Here is a 25,716-nt window from a genome sequence, read left to right as displayed (position 1 = left end):
CCAACAACAGGAAATTTTATTTAAGTGCTCTTCAGACTCCAAAGATTTTAACAGACATTGGTCAGATGCTTTCAAGAATATTTTTGCAGCCATAAGGGGTAGATACTTGATTCTTATTTTAAAATGAAAGCTGAAATTTTCAGGAAGGTGAATTCACCCAGTTCTGCACTGTGCACTTTTCCTATGCTTTTGCAGAATTGCAGAGTATATGCGCGCGCGCGCGCACACACACACACACACACACACACACACACACACACTAACTATACTCTTGAGGACTAAGGCAAGATTCAATGTGGTTCTGATCCTCCTCTACCAAGGGATCTCAAGGTTTACTAAGCCCAAGGAAGGACCTGGCATCCCAGCACTTACCACCTTCTGGGACAGCTCATCCACCAGCAGCTGATTCTGCTGGTTTTTCTCTTCTACCTCCTGGGACTTCTGGTCGTAGTTGACAGCCAGCTCTTCCAGAGCTTGCAGCACCTCCTTCACCTCCTCCTTGGCTGAGTCGTTCTCTGACTGCAAGTGGCTGAGCTCACGCTGCACCTTTTCATTGTCCCCACGAGTTGACATTAGCAGCTGGTGGGGAAGAGGCAGAGAATGGGATAAGTAAGGACCCAGCAGGTCAAAAGTTGTCAAGGGCAGCCAAGAAAGAAGCAAGACGAACTGAACAGGAGGCCCAGATAGCGATGATGTGGGATAGACAGGCGTCTGAACAGAGCGAGATAGAGGAGTGTCAAGAGAGAGAGCTCGTCCACACTTACCCCATGCTTTCTACACACAGCTCTGCTCTTTCCCAATCTGTGTCCAAGTGCTTTTTTGTTTTGCCATGCCACTTTCCCCAGGAAAATCCGCTCTTTAATTCTGAGTTGGGACAAAGGGCAATGCAGGTTTTCCCATGGATTGTCATTTGCTCTGATTCAGTGGTAAAGAGTGAGTATTTGAGGAGAAAGCTCCAGGGCAAAAAAAAAAGTCTGCTCAGACAGGTGCCTAGAAATGTGGCACAACGGTAAGTGTGGACGAGCCCGAAGATGAAGAGAAAGAGAGTGAGCATGAGAGAGAATGCATGCAAGCTGGAATGGGGTAGTGGTTAGCATATTGGACTGGAATACCAGAGTTCAAATCCCCCAGCCTAAGCTACCTCACAGGGTTCTTGTGAAGGCAAAATAGGAAGGGGCACCATAAGTTCCTTGAAGGAAGGGTCAGATATGAATATATACTCAATAGAAAGAATATAGCAATGAGAGAGACAAAGTTCACACCAGCTTGCATGCACATACATGTCAACATAGAAGCAAACTCTTGTAAACAAACACATACAGCACTGCTCACCTCCTCTTGGTCCAGCATCTGCTGCTTGAGCTTCTCCATCAGTTGGCTCTGCTGATTGATTTCATCATCCTGGATGGAGAGGAAACAAAGATTTCAGTGGTGGTGTCCACCACGTGCTCTGCCACAGACACAAGATACCAGGCATGGCGAGAAAGGTTCAGGGTCTGAGGTGAGGGTAGAATTTCAAGCATCCAACCGAGGGGGAGGGGAGGCTGAACAGCATAAAGGAAGGAGGGGAGGCCTCAGACCTTGTCATCAAGTTGCTTGTAGAGCTTGCGGATTTCCTCCTCATACTTGTGCCGCTCCTCATCTGAGATCCGGATGACAATGGAGGAGTTGTTATCATTCATAGGCATCTCATCACAGGTATCAGGCACCACCTTCTCATCATCACTCAGCTGCTCTGTTTCTGGGACATTCTCACCTGGGAGGATTGTTTAAAAAAAAGCAATTAAAATAATAAAAAACCTCATTGTGTCCCATCCCCACATGATTTAAATAAGCAGCAGCACCTTATTTGGATGCTGTCATGAAGGCAGCTCCGAGGTGCCACCCCACAACATTGGCCACTCCTATTCTAAGAAATCTGTTTGCCATTTCCTGCCTTTGGCACTTTGAAGAATTGGGAGGTGGCTATATTTTGTATTAATACCCAAGTGCCCTGAAGAGTGCTATCATATATGACTCTAGTTTATTTATTTCAACTTAAACAATATCAACTGATATGTGTTCTAGTAATCAATATCACCTATTTTACAGTGAATCTAAAATGTTATACTGTTAGTAGTGCTGTAACAAATGGCTTGTGTGGAATGTTGTACTATGTTTTGAAAGAAACTGATATTAGGTTGCTGGGAGCAAAGATCAGCTGTGGTTGTCCCCTGATGCAGACGTGGTCATAATTCTTGCTACAAGTATTTCTCCACCACCACAATTTTGGTCTGTGGGATGGCTGCTATGATGGGAGGATGTGCAATTATTATTGTATCATTTTAAAAGAAGGTGGGGAAGTTTCCCAAAGGGAAAACTTTCAACAAGAACAAGCCCACTTGTGCCAGAGGACACCTCCCACTCCAAATACATGGGGTGGATGTGGATGGCGATGTGTCCCTTGAAAGACCTGAAACTTTATTACGAATCGGCTTGCTTATGTTGGCTAAAATAATGGATGACATTGCAGAACTCAGATTTACTAGATTTGGAAGGTTTCTATAATCGCTTTGGGTGGCATGCCTACCTGAGATATGAAAAAGGTAAAATTCATAGAGGCTTCCTGAATCATATCATAAGGAAGTCACTATATAAGTTATGGGAGAAGTATAAAGATATATTAGAACCAAAAACTCCCTGGTGGCTATCCCCTCTGGAGGCCATTGCAGTGAAAAGAAAAAATATGGAAACAAACTGGGCCATGTACAAAGGCCTATTAGAGGAAGATAATCAATTGTAAGTGAAAAAATTTGAAGAAATCAGACATCACCTAACAGACTGGCTACAATATTCCCAATTAAATGAGGTTTTTAAGATAGACAGGAAAAATGGTTTTGCAACAGAATAATCAAAATTAGATAAAGAATTAATACAAAATAAGAAACGAGTAATATCTAGAATATACAAGCTTCTTTTAGAGTGGGAGGTGAAAGATGAAGAGGTGAAAGAAGTAATGATTAAGTGGGCAAAAGATTTTGGCAAGAATATCCAATCATCAGCATGGGAAAGCTTATGGAATAAAGAATGGAAATTTACAGCCTGTTATCCACTAAAGGAAAATTTCTTGAAGATGTTCTATAGGTAATAAACTCCCAGCAAACTGACCAAAATGTATAAAATGAGATCTAATACTTGCTGGAGGTGTAAACAGGAAGAAGGGACATTGCTTCATATGTGGTGGGGCTGCAAAAAATTTAAGAATTTCTGGGATATTATTTATGAGGAATTGAAAAAAAATATTTAAGCAAACTTTTATAAAGAAACCAGCAGCCTTCCTCTTGGGTATTTTAGATTCAGATATTCCAGATGAAAAAAGGAGAATATTTCTATATTCTACAACAGCAACAAGAATACTGATTGCCAAAAAATGAAAAGGAGAATCAGTACCAACAAAAGAGGAGTGGCAGGACAAATTATTTGATTATCTGGAATTGACAAAAATGACAGAGACAATTAGGAGACAGCCAAACCAAAAGTTCAAAAAGGAGTGGGAAACTTATAAAGAATATTTTTTTAAAAATTGTCCCCAAGTAAAAACCTGGACATGCTTTGATTAAATTTTGCAAATTACAAGACAGATTATAAATATAGCATATAGATAAAAGAGAAAACGAGGACATGACCAAAGAATCAGATTAACAAAAAGATAAGGCAGAGGATTATCTTGCATTGAGGAAGATGGAAGTCTATTGGGAAAGCTAAGTAATTGGAAATTCAGAATATGGTGGCATAAGTTTTCTTTTAAGAACTTATGGATGTATGTGTGTTCTTCCTTTTTTATTATTTTCCTATTTTCTTCCATTTTGTGTATTTGTTAGTAAGAAATGGAACAATTTGTAAAATGTAAGAAAACTAATAAGAAGCATTATAAAAAAGAAAGAAAGTCCCATGCCTTCTTAAAAAGATGCAACAGAAGTAGATTGAACTGCAATCCAAACCCAGCCTGCAGATTTCCTGCTCACCATTGCGCCAGCGCCCCAGCTCAGCCTCCAGCTTGGCAATTGTCTCCTTCAGGACCTTGTTCTTCTCCTTCTCCTTCTCAAACTTCTTCTTCCACTGCTCAGCTGTCAGTTCCAGATTCACCGATGCTGTATTCTTGATTGTCTTGGCCCTGCAGTGGGGCAGAACTAAGTGTAAGATCCTTTACGCAGGTAACTGTGTTAGGGATGCCAAATACCCTTCTCAGAGATACAGGGCTCCCTGCAGAGAAGAAATTGTTGTTAGATAAATTTCCAGCTGTAGTGCAGACCCCATATATTCCAAGTGATTAGGAATTTTGCCTTGCCAGGTAAAAATCTACTTCCCCCCAATCTTTTGCTCTTAAATTCCCTGTGCCTGAAGAAAAACTGAGTTTCAAAGACTTGCAACATTTTCAGCAACATTAATTTTTTGTCTTTTCCTGCAACAGAACTCAATGAAAGGAGTGGGATGTGGCTGGGTAGTTACCTCTGTCCAAACATGAGTGTAGATTTGGTCTCGGCATCATTGTAGCTGGAAGGTGAGCAGCAGATGAACATGGTCGTGCGGCAGTTTCCACCAAGGGAATCCTGGAGGATGCGAGTCATCTTGCTGTCCCGGTAGGGCACATAGCTCTTCTGCATAAGACAATACGAAGCAGGCACATTTGACTTACTGGTATTCATGCACTGGCAAAACTGGCCACTAGACACCCCAAAACACTCCACGGCACCCTCTTAGAAGGGAAAGGAAAATTCCAAGTTATTTTGGAATCAATCTACTACTGAATATAAATTTATCCATAAAAATTTGGATATTTCTCAACCAATGGTAGTTAATCTACTATATATTTGGAAAGTTGCTTTTTTTGTTTATTCAATATGCATTTGAATAAACCTCTTAAGATATTGTAACCCATTTTACAGAATGCAGAGAAAAACATGAGTTGAGAAATCAGAGAGAGGAGCTGAGGGAAGTGTTGGAGGGGAGGGAGGGTTCACTGGGGAGGTGGGGAGAGGGGGTAAATTAATGAAGATGATTTGTTTTGATAATTTGTTACGTTGAAATTGTTAATAACATTTATAAAAATACCGTAATTAAAAAAGATATTGTAACCCAAAGTTTGCATGATGGTTCCTAAGATAAAACAGCAGGTTTTCATCTATGTATACAATTGGGAACCATTTTAAATCAAGATGCCAGACCGAACCTTTCAAAACTGCACTGATTTTAACCGTTGGTTTCAAAATGGCAATTTTCTTTTTGGTTTCTTAGGATACCCAAACAACATCAGGTATGAAGCTTCTCGCTCATTATAGTTGTTGACCAGTGATCATTGTTCAATGGAGGTTTTTAAGCCAAAAGAGGTCCATCTGTCATGGATGCTTAGTTGAGATTCCTGCATTGCGTGAGGGTGGACTAAATGACTCTTGGGTTTCTTCCAACTCTACAATTCTAGGATTGTATATTCATAGTGATCTCAAAGTGCCAGTCCATATAGCCAAATGGCACAATCTATACACAAGGCAGAGGGGTCAACAGGTTTGGGAGAATCAAAGGTTTGCAGAATTTAATTTATTTGGGGGTTTTTTAATAGAAAACATATCCTAAGGGGGAACTCCCCACAACTGTAGAACCTCTATACCCTAAATCTCACAAGCACCTGTTGCCTTTGCCATGAATCCATGGTGGAGAACATTCCCTCTTGAAACCTTGCATAATCAGTTAATTTTCACATTCTTGCTGTTTTCCAGTTAACAGAAAGCATATGTGCTCTCTTCAAATATCATGGTACCAATATTTTTGCTGCTGAGAGACAATTCAAGATAACATCCACTTGTATATTGGTTATGTTTCCAATTACCTTCAGATAATAATACAGAGATTTAATGATATAACACCTTGTTGATTCTGGATCTTAACTAGTTTGCTGCTTTGTCTGTTGAACTTTGACTACTAAATTTAGGCTATATACAGATGTTGGTGACTTTATTTATTTATTTATTTATTTATTTACCAGGTTATATACAGCTTTCTGACAGACCTCCCAACACAAGTCTGCAGTAGGGTTTATCCTGGTCTAAGTGGGTATCTGAAAGCTGGGCTGTAGTTAAGGAGACTGCCCACTGTTCTTTTTCTGTGCCTGAATACAACACATTTGCCTCCACATTTACATACTTAACTCTGTGGGAAACTCTCAGAGCTCTAATAGCAGCCTGCAGGATATACAAGTCTCCTGTGGAGAGCTTACAGGATGTATGCAGCAGTGGTCCAGGAGGTGGCTTAGCTTACTTCCTGTTATCCACGTCCTTGCAGTGTACTGGTAGGGAGAGGAGGAGGGAAGAGGTGGTGGCAAGGTCAGCATGGTGCAAACAGGCTGGTGAGGCCAATCTGGCACTCCGACAGACGCATTTGCACCTCACCAAACTCTCCACCGCTTCATCCCTCCCAGGATGACACAGTGAGGCAGGTAACAGGAGGTCAGGTAAGCACCGCTGCCCTGCCTTGCTGAGCATTGCTGGTTGTATGTTGCTCTAGTTTGTTCTATTTAAGGCTGAACATGCTCAGACACAACAGCTTCATGTGTTTGGTGTTCCAGTCTAAATAGTGCAAAGCTATTGTCTTCCAAGGAGCCAGAGCTCACCGTGCCCTCAGCCAGAGCAGAGATGACATTGCCAAGCGCTGACAGGGACTTGTTGATATTCTTGGCCTCATCCAAGACAGCTCCCTCAGCTCCAGTCTTGCTGACCTGCCAGGAAAAAAGAGAAGCTTGATTACTGTGTTGAAGATAATTATTTCAGGCATTGCTGGGATCTGTATAGATTTCCAACATGGGGCAGCTAAATCTTTTGTTTATGGGAGAAATTAGACCTTGCCTGACTCTACAACAGGGCCAGGGATACCTGGCACCTACACCCCCTTGAAAAAACCCCAGCACCTTCTCACTGCCAGCCAGATCCACCAGGTAAAGCTTCCCACTCAGTTTCTGTTCAGTCTCCATGTTCTCCTGCTTGATGTTGATGAGGAAGATGCTGTGGCTGCGGGAACTGTGTTCATTCATGTCTGCAGGGGCAAAACAGTGAGAACATGGGAGCGCTAGAACCAAGCCAGTTCCCTATAGGGAAATTCCGAGCAGGGATTTCCTGCACTGGAAAAAAAATACCCCAACTCGATGCCTATCTAGGCCTAGGGTGGTATTCAATTAAATAGTTTCACAGGCAGAATAGAGGTGTTATTATCCAAATGTTTGTACACACACTTGTGTCTTTTTCACTGTGGTCTCTGGACAAATGTCAATGCATTAGGAAAAAACCACTCAAAGAGCCATTTGACCAGAGAGAAGAATGAAATGAACATGCGGGAACTGTGATGAATCAAGCCAAAGGCTCACCATAGTCCAGCACACTGTTCTGACAACAGACAACCAGATGCCTGTGGAAGCCCATAGCAAGGCCTGAGCGCATCAGCCACTCTCCTCACTTGCAGTTCTCAGCAACTGGTATTAAGAGGTACTTTGCCTCCAACTGTGAACCACTGCAGGCACAGTATGAGCAACAATGGCCTGATCATGTCTTGTCCAACTCTCTGGATAAAGGCGGTATTGTGTGTGGCTTGGAATCCACACATACAAATTCAATAAACATTTTTCTCAGATATTTCTTACTTCCCAAAGGCTGGGGCGAGGATGGAATTACTGTGCTCAGAAAACACAAAATGTGAGGCTATATTAGAATGCTTATCTTATTTTTCTAAGAAAAATAAAGGGTTTATTTGATAAATGAGGGAATATTCAGTCATACAGACTTGCAGCTGAAATTGTAAGCCCAGGAAGAATGTTATCACATTCTATGCTGTTTGTGTAATAGCAGGTCCATGTTTTGGGACTTGGGCATGATTGGGAGCAAGAGGCTGCAACACCACACACTGCCTCTAGGGTGCAGCAAGATTGTTTTTTATGACTTCACAGTTGGATTAGAGACTCTGTTAAGACTTGGCTGCGATTCACAGAAGCCAGAACACACCTTCCCAAAGCACTGGTGCTACACAGAAGCCCCACTGCCACCACAGCTCCCTGGTATGTTACTTACCTATCACAGTCTAGCTCACTGGCCCTCTTTATCCCAAAGTCCATGATGGGAACCTCCATCCTTTCCATATAGAATCATAGAACTGTAGAGTTGGAAGGGACCCTGAGGGTCATCAAGTCCAACCCCCTGAAATGCAGGAATCTTTTGCCCAGTTTGGGGCTCGGACCCACAAACCTTAGATTAAGAGTCTCATGCTCCACTGACTGAGCTATCATCCTTCACTTCTGACTGAGAGCCAATGTGGTCCAGAGGTTAGGGTGTCAGGCTAGCACTGGGAAGACCCAGGTTCACATCAGCACTCTGTCATAAAGCTTGCTGGGTGACCTCAGACTAATCAGTTTATTGCGGCCTAAACTACATCACAGGATTGTTGTGAGGGAAAAATTGTGGAGAGAGACGTGTTCATTCCTTTGAGGAAAGGCAAGATATATATGTCATAAGTGAATGAATAAGCAATACTGTCTATATCTCAGGCTCCACATCTCAGACATTTCAAATTTGACACCTTTCATTTCCATGACCAGGCTCAATTTTTTGAAAAGTAAATAAGTAAATAGAGAAGTCATATTTAATTCCTGGTAATTTTTGTGTTTGAGACACTGGAGCAGAAGGGGTATTTCCATGTCACAGATTTAAAAGGGTTCAATAGCCATTCCTGCACCAACAGTATTGAAAAAGGGATCACATTTTACCACCCCAATAGCATTCTGAGGAAAAATAATCATGAACTCACAATAAAAAGGATGTCTGGAAGGGCCCACAACTTTTCAGTGTAGATGCTATCAAAGGTTTAACAAGGCTCAAGCACATGTTGCTTGTTAACCCCTAGGCTGTGTTCACACCTGATATTTAAAGAATCCTGGTACCTCTTTAAACCTTCATGTCTTACTCCAAAGAATTCTGGTTGCTGCAGTCTTCTGTGTCTCTGTTCCCCTCCCAGAACTACATTTTTCAGTTCCTCTTCACAGATAATTCCCCTTCTGTGAGGGGAATATAGGGATCTCCTAAGAACACGCAGCAGCCTTAATAAACTCCATCTCCAGGATTCTTTGGAGGAAGCCATGGCTGTTTAAAGTGGCATCATGGTGTCTTAAATGCAGTGGCGTAGCGTGGGGGGTGCAGGGGGGGCCGGCCGCACCGGGCGCAACATCTGGGGTTAGGGCAAATCCACAGGTTAGGGGGCGCAAATCCACGGGTTAGGGGGCGCAAATAACTTGCCTTGCCCCGGGTGCTGACAACCCACGCTACGCCACTGCTTAAATGTATGCTGTGAATGTGGCTTTTGTTTATTAAAGTGTGAGACTCTATTAGGAGTAGCTCTCTCTGCTTGAAACCTGAGCCCACCTCACTCAGGCCTTCCCTTAGCATGAGCATAGTACTATCCCAGTGTTTCCTGGGATACAGACCACGCCTGTAACGACTTGCAACCCACCAAACCGCATGCAGCCAGCCTGCCATGGCAGACACCACTGAGGGGTTTGATTAAAACAAACCGAACTAGTTCAGAGCTCCCCATTCACCCAGCCACACCATCATAATCCCTCCGGCCCGTTTTTATTTCTCAGAACTCACTGGTAACAGCCACATGACGGTTAGATTTCCCCTCGTCAATGACATCCAGGATTTCTTCAGGGCTCGAGACAAAGCGCTCAGTGCAGCCCTGAGGGGGGAAGAAGAAAAGGGCATTTGTCATGGTATATATGGTGATCCTGACCTCATCTCTCTTTTTTTTAATCCAGGCTGCCACCACCACCACGCCTCACGCAGCTCAACCTGGGCAGCTTCCCCTGTCTTTTGGCCGTAGACAGATGCCCTAAGGATAGGTTTCCCTAAACTAGTGCCCTTCTGCATTTTTTAGGATAATAATGTCCATCAGACCCAGGCAGCATGGCCAATGGCAAGGGATGATGGGAGCTGGAGTTCATCACTACCTGTAAGGCACAAGTTGGGGCAGGAGGCCTTAGGATATACACAAAGGTTCCACTGAGGAAGGGAGAAAATTGTGGGGACTGCTTTTCTACCCCACAAAGTGGTTAGACCATGGTAATTATACAAAAGTATCTACACCTCTAGTTATTATGAGATTTAACGACCAGCACAGTAACTGCTTTCAAAACACACTGCCTTTTTGTTAACTTAAACTTGGATGTATCCAAGCACAAACCTTTGACTCTTACTGTAAACCCTGCCTCCCCATCCAAAGCTTGAAAATGCACCCCTGGGGTAACCACTGGCTAGACCCAACACTCAGGCCACTCATGCTCTCTCCCTTCCAATCTGGCCAGGAGTGTGACACTTTCCCAGGAATCTCACCTTCACAAATGGCACCCGGTTCTTGTCCTCGTGAACAGAAAGATTGGTCTTGGTCACTATGGGCAAGGAGAGGAGATCATTCAGAGAGGGCACAGTTGATCCAGGAGCATACATTTCACTTCAGTCCTGCACCAGGGCCAGCACCCCTGACAAAATCACCCCCATGTCACTATTTCCTATCAAGCCCTTCTCCTTTACTCCTAGCTTGCAATGCCCTGTTTGTACCATTTCCCCTCAACATCCCTGATGATAACTCACCATCTAACAGATCACGGATTTTGTCCAAGTAGATTTCAAAGTAGGAAACCTGGGATGGGGAGAGAGAGTCAGTAAATAGAACAGACATAAAGATGTGGGGGCCCTCAATTTTCCCTCAGTTGTCATCCTTGTGAACACATACCTTTCTGAGAACCACTGTGCTCAAAGTGAGAATAAGTAATACACTCTGGTCACGCATCTACACCATACATCTAATCTAAAGCATATTTATGCCGCTTCTGAGCAGTCATGACTTCCCCCAAAGGATCCAGGGAGTTGTAGTTTACCCCTCACAGTACTGCAATTCCCAGCATCCTTAACAAATTACAGTTCCCAGGATTCTTTGGGGGATGCCATATGCATGACATGTAGGGTGTGGATGAAACTGCCAACAATTCCTTGAGAAAACAGAGGGGGAGCCTGAGCCCTGCGGTTGAGGACTGGCCCCTTTGTTCAGTCCTGACCTTTATAGCCTCTTTAAATACAACAGTGCTGTGGAACTGAGGGCTTATCTACACTTATCTTTTGCCCCACTCTCTCCAGACAAAGGCCCATGCTTTAAAGCTCCATGTCCAAGCATCCCTGCTTTTGTGGTTGTTGTTGCTCCAGAGATTTCCCCATGAAAACCTGTTCTTTAAAGCTGATTCAGAACAAACAGTCACCCATGGAAAACCCAAATTGGTATTTACTCCAATTGAGCACTACAAAGTGGGTTTTCAAGGGGAAAGCTAAAAAAAATAAAATCACACACATGGACACAGAGCTTTTAAGCACAGACCAGTGTCTGAAAAGGGGGGGTGAGGTGGTAAGTGTGAATAAGCCCTTCTTCCCTGGAATGCTTTGTGTCAGGCATTGGCTCCCTGTTCCATAGGGTGGAGACTAACCTTTTGCTAGCTGATTTGCAGGACCCTCTAAGATCCAAATCCTTCTGGTCCTAGGACCCCAAAGCACCTGTCCCATGTCACTGCTGCCTATGGGAACATGGGAAGTTGCCTTAGACCAGGCTGGAGTATTTTCCTGTCTAGCCCAGCTTTGTCTGCTCTGACTGGAAGTGGCTCCTTCCATCATCTCAGGCAGAGAATATTTCCCATTACCTGATTATTATTTTTTAGGTTTTTTTACTGAAAATGCCAGGGATCAGACTTGGGACTTTCTTCATGGAAACCATGTGCTCTTCCACTGAGATATGGTTCCTGTAAAGCTTCTGGATCCTCTGCACTAGTTTTGTCTGGGTAGCTCATGCCCAAGAAATATTATTGAACTTTCCCTCCACATTCACCAGCTGACAACTACCTGAGGTCCTTTGCCAGCCCTTGAACCAGAGGACCTGACTCCCTGACCAAAATGTGCCTTTCCAACCATCTCATTTGAGCACCCCACCCATTGCAAATACAGATCCTTTGTTCCCAGTACCGACCACTGTTGCCCATACCCCTGGCCCCACCACTATTCCGTATGCCTCTGACCTTAATGTGGAATTCCAGGTTCTCATCCATAGAGTAGATGTGGTTGAAGATGTCCTGGGCAATGCGAGGGATGATACCCATGAGCTGGGGGTCATGCAGCTTACCCTGGAGGAACAGAAACATCAGGAATGAGCCAAACGGATCTCCTCAAGTGTTTTAGAGCTAAGCTTTAGCTTTTAGGGGATAAATAGTCCCATCTCCAGGAGGTAAGGCGGCAAGGATCCCCTACCACTGGGGTAGGGAACCTGTGTCTCTCAAGATGTTGTTGATGTACTGCAACCCCAGGACTACAATGCCAACTGAGACTGATGAGGGTTGAAGTCCAACACCATTTTGAGGGCCACAGGTTCCTCACCCCATTCCACTTTTGCTTCTAGAACTTATGACAGGGCCTTCTTGTCAGTGGCTTCCTAGCTATGACCTAATTTTTTCCATGCCTTATATTATATGCCTTCTCACCTCCATGGTGTGAGTCTTTCCCGAGGATGTCTGCCCATAAGCAAAGATTGTGCCATTGTACCCAGCCAGCACATCTGCAAGAGAAAGAAAGAGGACTCGTTTATTTCCCCAGTTGGCTTTCTGCCTCGCCCTTCCTGCCCCTTTATACAACTCCTACTAAATGCCCACCATTTCACCAATACCCAGACTAACCTTTGACAATCTGCATGGCACAGGCATGGTACACCTGATCCTGGGTAGTGTTGGGTGGGAAGACACGATCAAAGACATAAGGCTTGCCCTAGAAGGGGAGAGAAAAGAGAGGTCAAGGGCTACCTAGGAACACCCAGAGGCTTATAGGAAATGCCCATTCCATCTAACTCACGCAGCACACACCTCACCGTCCACCTGTTCTGTTTCCATACTCAACCAGCTCAACAGCAACCAAATCCCATGCATTCTTACTTGCAAACCCAACTCCAGTGTGCCTTAATCCCAAGTAAATCTGCACAGACCTGAATATGGAAGGGTCCCCTACTACAGTCGCCATCCCAACCCTACTTTTGTTTTCCAAATGTCATGACAAGGCCTTATCATCAGGGGCACCTAGGCTATGGAACTCTCTACCCCATGCAAGCTGGCAGGTTACATCTTTAAGCACCTTACATACTATGAACCTGTTTAGATGCGGGAGGGCTTTATGCAAATTTAAATTGTGATTGATTTTGGTTCTTGCTTATTATTATGCTGTTCAGATGCTTTATGTCCCCCCCCCCACTTACTGTTTATGACTACATTGTTTGTTTAGACACCCGTATGCAATGGAAGGTATAGGGGATCTATAATTACATACACACACACACACACACACACACACACACACACACACTATACACATATTTCTTTCACTCCTCCTAGATAGTCTTACCTTGGAATTTCCAAAGTATTACACCACAGCTTGCCTATGGGAGATCTAATTATTTACACAGCTTGGATAATAAAAGTGGATTTAAAAAGCCCCCGTTCCCTCAGTACTGCCTTTTTGTCCTGCTGCTATCCCTGGTGCTATGCTACTCTGCTAGGTCATGCCACAAAACAAACAGCATTACGTGCTTTGTGGAGATGCTTCATTTTTTATATACTGCCCACACACTCTTTTTTGTGCAAGCAAGTCCCATCCGCCCCTAGCCAGAAGGAGGTGGAAATCCAGTGAAATCATACAAAGGCACCAGAGGGTTACTTTACCAAAGGTATGTGTTATTCAGTCTAGACCAGCCTTTCTCAATCTTGGGTCCCCATATGCTGCTGGATGACAACTCCCATCATCCCTGACCACTGGTCTTGCTAGCTAGGGATGATGGGATTTGTAGTCCAACAAAATACGTCTGGAATCCAACATTGAGAAAGGCTGGTCTAGACACTATGGTTCTGACAATTGGCAGTTTTTTGTGTGTAAAATGATCCTCTGGGTCTGCAGCTCTTCCCTGATGCATCAGAAAGGGTCCAGCAGAGCCAGGCCAGGCCACAAGACGTGTGTCAAGGAGCCCACATGGGAAGGACTGGCTGAGTTTCTGCCCTTGCGCACAGACTGCTCTGAGAACAGGGAGCTGTCCAACTGCTAGATGCCTTAAACATAGATTTGGTGGCTGTTCTTAACGCCAAGCCTCTTTGTAGTGGCCTCTGTCCCTCCATTTGCTGTAGCTCTGATATGGTTCTCCCAAGACCTGTCAAAATCAGGCACATGCAATGTAATACTTCCCAGTACCAGTGTTGCTCCTCCACCCTGTGTGGATTACAGCACAGCCATAGCTCAAGCATCTTACCAGCTCTTTGGGGCGCTCAGTCCACTTCAACCTGCTGTTGCACTCATGCTCAGTTTGCAAGCTTCCCTACAGGCAACTGGTTCACCTTTGTGAGAACAACATGCTGGACCAGATGGGCCACTGGCCTCATCCAGCAAGATTCTCCTTCTGTTCTTATGACTTGTGGCAGGATAACATGTACCTGAAGTGCTTCTGTGCAGTAATTGCTTAACAAGCTGATGCATTCCGTTTTGACTATACACGATTTTGTCTTTTGGCACGATCCCTGGAACATAACCCTGAGTAAGTTGAGAGACACTTGTATATAGATATCTTCAACTCAGAACACCATGAAAGCTTATGATATAATAAATTTGTTAGCCTTTAAGATTTCACAGTTGTTATTAAAAATCTGAGTGCCTGAACTGAAACTGAGCTAGAATAATGAAGAAGCTTAACAGCAGTGGGCCCTTTAAAAGGTTTGGTTTCTCTGTTTCGAGTTGTTTCACAAGGCAGCTGGACACAGTCAGATGTTTTCCCATCAGCACAGATGCCCTCATGGGCAAGTTATTTGTCTGACTTTCCCTTTAAGGTGCCATCAATCTGCCTCTCCAGGAGCCAAGCCTGATGGTACTCAGTCAGTAAAGGCAGAAACAAGGTGGGGATGGGAGCAGCTGCCATCACTAGGGCCTACTGAAGGGCTATGGAGGCTCAGGAATTTAAATAGCCTAGAGGGAAGGTGGTAAGTGGCCTCCTGGAGAAGGAGAGACCCAGACTGAGACCACCACTACAGTCCCTTCTGCCATTTGCAGAGAGAGCCCTGAGAAAAGACCTCCCCAGTTTCCCCCAACTATATTGCACTAGGATTTGGGATGACCTGGCCATTGAGGGTGGCCTTAAAGGTAAAGGGACCCCTGACCATTAGGTCCAGTCGTGACAGACTCTGGGGTTGCAGCGCTCATCTTGCTCTATAGGCCAAGGGAGCCGGCGTACAGCTTCCGGATCATGTGGCCAGCATGACTAAGGTGCTTCTGGCACAGAAATGCTGTTTACCTTTCCACCGGAGTGGTACCTATTTATCTACTTGCACTTTGATGTGCTTTCGAACTGCTAGGTTGGCAGGAGCAGGGACCAAGCAATGGGAGCTCACCCCGTCGCGGGGATTCGAACCGCCGACCTTTTGCTCAGCAAGTCCTAGGCTCTGTGGTTTAACCCACAGCGCCACCCGCGTCCCAAGGGTGGCCTTGGGCTATGTTAAAAAGGGTCCAGCAGCAGAACCCCAGACCTTTCATTCTACAAACACTGGAGCCTTGGTTTGGGATGCATGAGCTGGGAAGAGGTGATTGTTCTACCTAGGAAAGGCAGGTGAGAGTTGGGAGCCTGATCCTGTATGCAATGAGAAACCTCATAAGTAGCTGCACTTGGCTGGTCTGGTCTGCATTGGGGGCTTAGTTTTTGAACTTATTTATCCTTGGAGACCATGGACTCTGAAGCATTTAACATCACAGAGTCCATCTGAGCACAAACCCATGAAAACACTTCATTCTCTGCAAATTTAGTAGACTATTTTATATCATTCTTCTGCTTCCTTTCCCTATCACATTTTGTGGACACAAAAGTCCATAGCTGTCAACTTTTCCCTTTTCTTGCGAGGAATCCTATTCAGATTAAGGGAATTTCCCTTAAAAAAAGGAAAACATTGACAGCTATGCAGGTCTTCTGTTCTATTTTTAGGAGAAACGCTGTTTAAATAAACCTGGGAAAGAAGGGTTTTTTTGCAAGGGGGTAGAGGAATAGGAAGTGATGTCTTGTGATTTTCCTTTGATGTACCATACCATTTTCTTGAGACAGCTACACTGTAGCTTGAGACAAGCTGAGATAACAGCCCCCTTCCAACTAACTAGCCTGGGAAAAGCTCTTCATTATTTACAGCCTGATGAGTGAATCACTGATTTCATTTCAACTTCCTTGTCAAAGCAATGAAGGCAGGGGAGGCAGGGAGAGAAAATGGATTCTCTAACATGCATGCAGTGCTAGTGATGTAAGGAAGTGAGAGCTGGACCATAAAGAAGGCTGATTGTCGATTGATGCTTTTGAATTATGGTGCTGGAGGAGACTCTTGAGAGTCCCATGGACTGCAAGAAGATCAAACCTATCCATTCTTAAGGAAATCAGCCCTGAGTGCTCACTGGAAGGACAGATCCTGAAGCTGAGGCTCCAATACTTTGGCCACCTCATGAGAAGAGAAGACTCCCTGGAAAAGACCCTGATGTTGGGAAAGATGGAGGGCACAAGGAGAAGGGGATGACAGAGGACGAGATGGTTGGATAGTGTTCTTGCAGCTACCAGCATGAGTTTGACCAAACTGCGGGAGGCAGTGGAAGACAGGAGTGCTTGGTGTGCTCTGGTCCAGGGGGTCACGAAGAGTCGGACACGACTAAACGACTAAACAACAACAACAAACATGCAGTGCTTGGATACTCTCACCCATTGTAGCTTCTTGCAGGCTCTCCACTGCTTTTCAAATCTGCTTGTATTCCTACCCCCTCAATCAGAAAGGTTGATGTTTTTTCCTCCGTTAGGCAATATCACAAGCAGACTTACTTGAAAGTAAGCTTGCTTGAAGCCAACAAGGCTAGACAACAATTAGCCCAACCAAATATTTGGCACTGATGAAACTATCCTCCAACCTTCAGTAAGTCCTTATCCTGGAATCCTTGTTATCCTCTAGAAATCCTTTGCAGCTGGAATGGGAAATAATGAGAACAGCTCAATCATCCTACTCTAATTGAAGTTTGAATCTGTGAAATTATTTCCCCAACTAATCCCTTAATCAGAGATTGATTGATTGATCACTTAACAATATTTTTTAAAGAGGCACAATGTGCAAACCAACTGCTGTACTGCTTCATGCAGGAAAAAAAATAATTTATACTGAAATATCAGTACCAAAGGGACGCGGGTGGCGCTGTGGGTAAAACCTCAGTGCCTAGGACTTGCTGATCGTAAGGTCGGCGGTTCGAATCCCCGCGACGGGGTAAGCTCCCATCGTTCGGTCCCAGCTCCTGCCCACCTAGCAGTTTGAAAGCACCCCTAAGTGCAAGTAGAAAAATAGGGACCGCTTTATAGCGGGAAGGTAAACGGTGTTTCCGTGTGCGGCACTGGTCTGGCTCGCCAGTGCAGCTTAGTCACGCTGGCCACGTGACCCGGAAGTGTCTTCGGACGGCGCCGGCTCCCGGCCTCTTGAGCGAGATGAGCGCTCAACCCTAGAGTCGGTCACGACTGGCCCGTACGGGCAGGGGTACCTTTATCAGTACCAAACAAAGATTGTCTAGACTAGAACAAATAAAGAATAAAATCCTTCAGACTAAGCTGTAAAAATCACAGCTAGCAAGAGAGCCAGAGAAATAATTAAATTTAGATTAGGAGAAAAATTGAGGTCTTTAAAAGTAGATACACTGAGGACTGCACTCACAATGAATTCTGTACCAAAACATGCTAAAGTTTTGTAAGTGAAAATGGAGCAAGTTTGCATAATTTATTTCTGCATCAACTAGCAATGTAACACACAGAGCAATGAGAAGGTGTCTAGAGACACTAGTCCCTGTTCTGGCTTGTAAGATTTCACAAGTCACCGCCCACACATTTTCAGATCTATCTATCCTCACAGTCGTAAGAGCTTGACTAGAATATGCTTGAGGGAGGGCTTATGCAGCAATTATCAGGATATTGCATTGTGCCCAATGTTTAATTCTGCAATAGTGTGGTGTGATCCTGAAGTATGGAATACACACAACCTTGACACACGCCCTGACTTTTTCTTCTTTCATTTCCTGGATTAATACACTAACCTGTATTATTAGATATGATCAAATGATTAAAGTTTATTTTGCTTTTTAGAAATATGCTCCCATGCTATGCTCTTATTGAGAGCAAGACAACCCCCACCATCATCAGAGCAGAGCTCAGATGCTTAGTTTTTGTAGGGTACTAAAACTAGCATCTGACAACCAGCAATGCAGATGGCCGAGACAATGCTGATTCACAAGAACAGAGGGGAAATGTCCTCTAGACTATTCCTAGTAAATAGGCATGTTTTAGAATAGGAGACTCTGTAGCCCTCCAAACATTGACTAAAAAAATGCATCATTCTTTACCATTGCTCACACTGGTTGGGGATGATGTGAACTGGAGTCCAACAATATTCCCACCCCGATTTAAAACAAACCCCATGAGTTAAGAACAAAAATCCTCTGTTTTCTGAAGTGGATTGCCAGGTGGGGCAGAGCTGCTATGGTAGCTTCCTGGTAGGTTGGCTGCTGGTGCTTACTGGGAGGAAGAAGGGCAAGATGACTTGGAGGCCATCCTGGGGTCAATGCACTAGCAGGAGCACTGGATTGGCTCCACTGCTTTAAGTGCACTGCGCCAGCCCCTCTTGGTAAGCAACAGTGCCCCATCTGCAAGCCACTCCTGCATCAATTACAAAAAGCCAAGAAAGCTGTCCCCTGCACCTACCAGCTCTGAAATTGAGCAAGGCTGGGTGCCGTTTCCTATGAGCCTGTTCTCCCTTGGCTACGCCCATGCAATGGTGGATTCAGCTAACTGGTCCCACAAGCAAAAGCCTGTGCAAAGCCTTTCTCTAGCACAGTGAGGCTTTCCCCTCCCTCTTCTCCCTCCACACCTCCCCAATTGGCTCAGGTGTGTGTGCATGGGGAAGAAGAGGTGATAGTGTTCCACCAGGCAAGCGGAAATGTTTGTGCGTGACATTGAATGCCTCCCCCACCATGTTAAAAACGGGTAGTATTCAATGCTCATCTTACTCAGAGTAGACCCATTGAATCGCAAATGAGGAGAGCGCTATTTCACACACGTCCTGCTTGTGGGCTTCCCTTTGGGGCCACTGTGAGAAAAGTTAATGAACACGACTAATTTAGGTTTGTCAATTTCAGTGGGTCTGCTCTGAGTAGGACTTGATTACAAACCTTAGAAATGCGTTGAGATAAAATACATATGTAAATAGGCATTTTCTAATAAAATACATACTTAAGTTGTATTTTTAATTAAAAAAAAAAAAAGATTAATGTGGAAATGTGATGAAATGGATTTGTGAATGAAGGAGATGGAAGCAGCCTCGTGTAGCAGGTACCTGTAGTAGTGTGACTCTTCATTGAAAAAAGCAAGGGAAGAAAGCCAGGCCACTCAGCAGTTACAGCAAGCCTGACCAACCCAGAAGCTTCATACTACCAGCCAGCCAGCCAGTGGCAAGGGCTGGTGTTGCATAAGCTTCCCCACCAACTTTCTGTGGCTTGGAGACACACTGTGTCCAGAAAGCTCACCATGCTAGGCAGGCGCCAGCCTCAGACCACCCAGATTCCCATTACCATGTGCTGAACTCTTCCATAGCCTCTTTGCCGTCTTCCATTGGAAAATTGTCAGCACAAGAGTTCAGAGCAATGGGGGTCAGCAGAGGAGGTTAGCAGCTGGGGAAGCATCTTCTCCTGCTCCTTTGGGCTTCTGGCGCTTACTTATGTTTCCAGGCTGGGGTAGACCCCATAGGGAAAAGCTCACAAAAGAATCATCTGGTTTGTAATCACTAAAATGGGAATAAGCACTTAGATCACTTACAGCAATGCGATTCCCCCAGGGATGGTTGATAGTGATGAGATAATTCAGCGCTTGACTAATTCTCACTGCCTTGCAGGAAGCAAGTATATTCAAGCTCTCTTGTCTTCTCAGCATCTAAACTGGCACTGCTGGATGGGATGAGCAACAACAGTAAAAGGGAGCAGGACAGCCCGGCCATTGTGATGGTAGCAGCCTTGTCAGAGCAGACACACACTGCCTCCTTATTGTGATGCTGCTGCCTGTGTCCAGCCAGAGGAGGGGAAAGAGCCGGCAGCCAGCTGGCTCTTATCTGCCTCTGCTGCAGATGCTGTTGAGTAAGGCTGCAACTGGGCCCAGCCACCCAGCAGGCAGGAACTAGCAGAGTAACAGAGCGTAGATCTTCCTAGGGCTTTGAGCTTTTGAAAGACTGGCTCCCTTGCATGACCAGATCTAAGCAACTGGAGGCGGAGGAGCCTCGGGCCACAGCTGCCACCCAACCAGATGCTTACTCAGGGCCTTAATCAAAGCAATGCCATTGGCTCTACTGTGACTCCCTGTCTGTGGAATGCTCTCCCCAGAGAGGCTCTCCTGGTGCCATCATTATGGTCTTTAGGCACCAGGTAAAAACATTCCTCTTTACCCAGGCCCTTGGCCATTAAATAATCTATGGCTTGTTATTATGATTATGTTATTATTGTGCTGCATTATGTGTATTATGTTTTTATTATTATGCTGCATAAATTATGTTCTTAATGTACACCACCCTGGGATCTTTGGATAAAGGGCAAAATATAAATCAAATCAAATAAATAAAATACTACAGCAATAAGATGAGCAGAACCGCAAAGAGAGGGAGACAGGAGCAGCAAGAAGGTTAAGGGAGGGGCATGGAGCAAGAGGAGGGGATCAGTTCTCTATTAGGACTCTCCCCATGCCACACTATGCACCCCCCGTACACCTCTCCTTAATTGTATTTTTGGTCTGGCTCGAGTGTGTCTTTCAGCTTTGAAAAAACCTCTGGGTTGGGGCAGGGTATTGAATGTGTGGAGAAACTGGCCTGCAGTACACAGGTAAAATTTGTGTTAGTTTCTCTACCCACTTTTGCCTCTGGCCCCACCCACCACTGACATGTGCCCCCCTCCCAAAGGTCTGGCACAGTAAGAAACTGGCATCCATTCTGAACCATCTATTAGCATTCTGCCCAGCCCATAGGATACTTGCATTGGCACTAACCATTATGCGCCTTCTGGCACCAGCTGAAATGGCAACAGCTGAAAAGAGAATCTCCCAAGGAATGCAACAAATGTCGTCAGCTTAGTCAGATGGGTAACAACAATGAATTTGGAATACATAATTGGATTTTGAGAAGATATTTTGAGGCATATGGATGCAATAAGACTCAGCAACATTGAATGTCATCTAATTTGATTATTATGAAGTTGTTCATATTTTATAATAGAAATACTGCTAAAAAAATCTAGAATGAGAAAGGGGTGGCCCAAATTATTTTGTACTGAGACACGGATGTTCTGCCCCTCATCCATTTCTTTTAAATGTTTTTAAAAATTGGTATAAATTAAACTAAATAGTTGTACTATCAAGAACCAGTGCAATAGGCGTTCGTTCCTCTCTTCCCCCCGTGTGCCCCCCAGTTGGCTGTGGGAGGCAGGATAGCACCCAGAGCAGTGCTCCAGAGGGGAGAGGGGAGTTTGTTCTGCCTGGCAAACAAAATGCTTGAGCTGATGGAACAATGGTAATAGTGTGACATTGAATTCCACCCTTTTTTTACTATGCTCACAGCAATGCCAGGGAATCTGTGACCTGTCACTTGTTGTTGGACTCTAAATCCCATCATCCCTGGCTGTTATGCTGGCTGGGGCTGATGGGAGCTGGAGTCCAACAACCTCTGGAAGGCCACAGGTTCTCCATCCCCAGCTCACAGAACAGCTGGACATGCTACAGTTTGACCAGAGGCACGCTATACAGTTGTGCACATTTCTTTTGTGTCTCAGATCCTTCAAATACCTTGTAACACACCAGGCCCAAAAGACCGAGAGAGAGAGAGAGAGAGAGAGAGAGAGAGAGAGAGAGAGAGAGAGAGAGAATAATATTCCTTTTGGACACAAACACAAGACTGCTTGTTCTGTGTCCTGTTTCTGCCTTAACTTGAAGTGGTGGAATTCCTTTCCTGGTCCCTTCTCCAGTTACGGCTGCCATTGCCACCACTCTCCTTTGTGGCACCCAAAGCTGGATCTGCCAAGCTTAGAATCAATTTCCTCTTAGCCTGCTCCTCCCAGGGATGGAGGAAGCGGCAGAAATCCTCTAATCTTCTTAGCGAGAGCCCAGGCGCCTGGCGCTGAGTGGCCTAATCAGAGCTCAGCTGTGTTGGGATGCTGGCGCAGGAAAGTGGCTTTGGGGACAAGGCGGGTGCGGGATTACAGAGACCCCTGGCTGGAGCAACAGGAAACCAGAGGAAGAGCTGGGAGAGAATGAGAAGATACACAAACACAGAGGAGGGATTTTGAAAGCAGTGATGAGCAGTGGGAAGCCAGTCATGGGCACATTGGCAACATTTAGAGTGGGATTCAACCAAGTTTTACTCAGAGCAGAGCCACTGAAATTAATAGGCCTAACTCAGTCATGTTCATCAATTTCAGTAGGTTTACTCCGAGCAAAGCTTAGTTGAATCCCACTCTAAATGTGGAATTATACATAGCACTAAGTGGGGTGTTTATGTGGGGAACTGAAATAAAAAATTTAGTGATATATATATATATATATATATATATATATATATATATATATATATGAGATAAATGTTCATAACTTCATATTTAAACCACATGTTTGAAACCCCACAGACTACGTCCTGAAACCATTTTGTCTCTCCCAAATTGACCTCAAATATTTCTCTGCAAGGTTGAAGGAAAATGGAAAAGCCTCCCCATTGTCTTTTCGTTCACAAATCCTGTCTTTAGGGTATGTCTGTGTATGAATAGGGTGAGCCTGTGACCTGGCTCAGGAACTAAGTATTTATCATTACAAAAGACTGGCCAGGCTCCCCAGGGTATCCAATCAAGTGACCATTAACAGGTAACCTGCCAGACAGGAGATAAACAACACACTCAGATTTCTGTTGTAGACCACCTTCTCTGTGATGTAGGTATGATGTTTGTGGGGGGTGGTTTTGGGTTACACCCCTTCTATGATGTATGTATGATGTATGGAGGGGTGGTCCTGAGCTCCAGGGAAGGCAATTTAAAATGTCTATATCAGGGCAGGCACACCTTTGTTCTGGGTCCTCCTCCTTTCCTGTGTGTGACGGGAACACTCTGTTGCAACAGTCAATAAAGATCAGGCTTACTAGCTGCTTTGCTTCTCAATATTCTCTGGTTGGCCTCTGTTATTTTCTCCAACCGATGGAGAACCTACAAAGGACTCTAAGGGCTCTTGTGTCCCCCATAAGGGAATAAGGGCAGATTTTTATTTATTACAGGAACGAAATCCACAAACAAAACCAGAATTTCCCCCCTTCCCTCCCCTGCATGCCCCCTAATCCTACAGAGCAGATTCATGGGTATAGAGGAGGGAGGAAAGTTCTGTTGGGCGAGAGAACCTCATTCTGCACAGACAACCACTTAATTGAAAATGAGGATCAAGTCTACTCTCACCCTAGATGTACGTATTGGAACTAGGCAGCAGTTATTCCCTGGGGAGGGAAAATGTACTCTGCACATGCGCAGAGAGGAAGGCAGCCTGTAGCTGTGGAGTGGAGAAGGAACTGGGACTGAGACTGGAAGCTGGCTTGGGGGTTTTCTCCACCATATCCTCTAATCCCCTGGTGTTTCTGGTTGACAGTGCCTTTGTCCACATAACTGTTGGTCCTCAGTGCCTGTAAAAGTCAAATGCATTGCCACCATAAGCCAGATTCTATATTTGTATTCCTTTTATGAGTCACAGAATATGATGACACCTGGAGGATTACATCATAGAACTCTTCCTGGAATGGTGACCAGGCAAATGCTTCCAACACCCTTGTCAGCTGGGCATGAAGAAAGCAGCCCTGTTGTTTGACTTCAGCCTCGGATCCGCAGAGGCAAATTGCTAAATAGATTTATCAGTGGCTATCAGCCACAATAGCTATCTTCCATGCGCTTGTTCCATTTTACAGCCACTTAATCTAGTGTGCATAGTCAACACGGCATCTTCTGGGACAGGGGTCTGCAACCTTTAAGACAAAAAGAGGCACTTGGACCCGTTTCCGAAGAAGAAGAAAAACTGGGAGCCGCAAAACCATTGCGACATTTAAAACAAATATATCTCTGGAGCAGCCATCTGACAGCGGGCGGGAAGGTGATGTCGGGACGGTGCGTGACTAACGCACGCACCACCCCATGCGACGTCACAGCCAGTACAGCGCCCGCCAGAGTGGGGAGTGTCAGGGCGCACAATGCACCTCCTCCCCTCGCTAGTATCCGCCCCGAAGCCGCGGCAAAGGTGTAAAAGAGCCACATGCGGCTCCGGAGCTGCGGGTTGCAGACCCCTGTTCTGGGAGAACCAAAAAATGGGGGGGGGGAAGGACGAGATTAAAGAATATGTGTTGGACTGGCTAAAAATTATTATCAAAGCAATTCAAAATTTAAGGTAGACAAAAAATTGGGATTTGCAGAAAAAACATCACAATTTGAAGAAGATATATTAAGATCTAGAGTTAAAACATTGTCTAAAATGTATAGAATGTTACTTGACTGGGAAATGAAAGAAGAATTTGTGAAATTCTGCTCTGGTCAGACCTCACCTGGAGTACTGTGTCCAGTTCTGGGCACCACAGTTCAAGAAGGACACTGACAAACTGGAACGTGTCCAGAGGAGGGCAACCAAAATGGTCAAAGGCCTGGAAACGATGCCTTATGAGGAACGGCTAAGGGAGCTGGGCATGTTTAGCCTGGAGAAGAGGAGGTTAAGGGGTGATATGATAGCCATGTTCAGATATATAAAAGGATGTCACATAGAGGAGGGAGAAAGGCTGTTTTCTGCTGCTCCAGAGAAGCGGACACGGAGCAATGGACCCAAACTACAAGAAAGAAGATTCCACCTAAACATTAGGAAGAACTTCCTGACAGTAAGAGCTGTTCGACAGTGGAATTTGCTGCCAAGGAGTGTGGTGGAGTCTCCTTCTTTGGAGGTCTTTAAGCAGAGGCTTGACAACCATATGTCAGGAGTGCTCTGATGGTGTTTCCTGCTTGGCAGGGGGTTGGACTCGATGGCCCTTGTGGTCTCTTCCAACTCTTATGATTCTATGAAATCTTCTATAATTAAATGGGCACAAGATGTGGGGCATAACATTGATTTGAACCTGTGGGAACAATTGTGGGAAATAAACTTAAAATTCACAGCTAGTTACGCGCTAAAAGAGAACTACTTAAATATGATCCACAGATGGTATTTGACACCAAGCAAATTAGCCAAAATGTCTAAATCTAAAGATGACCTGCCTTGCCCCACCCTCCGGCCCTGGGAGTTCTCATAAGGGAGCTGTGCCTGGAGGAAGAACTGGGAGGAAAGAGACTTCATCAAGCAAGGCCTCCTTCCACCTGCCTTGCTCCCCCTCCAGTCTCTGCTGCTCAATTTGTATTGTATTATTTTATGCACTGTGGCTTGCTGTTGTTTTATTGATTGCAGTTTAGAAATCATTTATTGTAATTTTATTTTTTTATTGTAATTTCTGTTAGAGTGGATTTCTCTTTA

At 44.8% G+C, this 25,716-nt stretch overlaps 1 protein-coding gene across 2 annotated transcripts in view; it reads right to left on the bottom strand.

Annotated features, from left to right (window-relative positions):
• The window catches only part of KIF5A (kinesin family member 5A), a 55,668-nt gene that overhangs the window by 19,457 nt on the left and 10,495 nt on the right, over window positions 1-25,716 (bottom strand). For both annotated transcript variants that reach the window (XM_028721309.2, XM_028721310.2), the window contains exons 2-14: window positions 12,776-12,863; window positions 12,584-12,657; window positions 12,125-12,229; window positions 10,659-10,707; window positions 10,401-10,456; window positions 9,660-9,747; window positions 6,938-7,062; window positions 6,644-6,748; window positions 4,489-4,637; window positions 4,005-4,153; window positions 1,581-1,756; window positions 1,333-1,401; window positions 373-579 (exon numbers count right to left, since the gene is read on the bottom strand). In XM_028721309.2, coding sequence (XP_028577142.2) covers window positions 373-579; window positions 1,333-1,401; window positions 1,581-1,756; window positions 4,005-4,153; window positions 4,489-4,637; window positions 6,644-6,748; window positions 6,938-7,062; window positions 9,660-9,747; window positions 10,401-10,456; window positions 10,659-10,707; window positions 12,125-12,229; window positions 12,584-12,657; window positions 12,776-12,863 — 1,440 coding nt within the window. The remainder of the gene's footprint in view (window positions 1-372; window positions 580-1,332; window positions 1,402-1,580; window positions 1,757-4,004; window positions 4,154-4,488; window positions 4,638-6,643; window positions 6,749-6,937; window positions 7,063-9,659; window positions 9,748-10,400; window positions 10,457-10,658; window positions 10,708-12,124; window positions 12,230-12,583; window positions 12,658-12,775; window positions 12,864-25,716) is intronic.

The sequence above is a fragment of the Podarcis muralis genome, chromosome 2, assembly GCF_964188315.1.
Source record: "Podarcis muralis chromosome 2, rPodMur119.hap1.1, whole genome shotgun sequence".
NCBI lineage: Eukaryota > Metazoa > Chordata > Lepidosauria > Squamata > Lacertidae > Podarcis > Podarcis muralis.
Note: the sequence above shows the minus strand (reverse complement) of the source record. Positions and strands in the feature narration are given on the sequence as shown.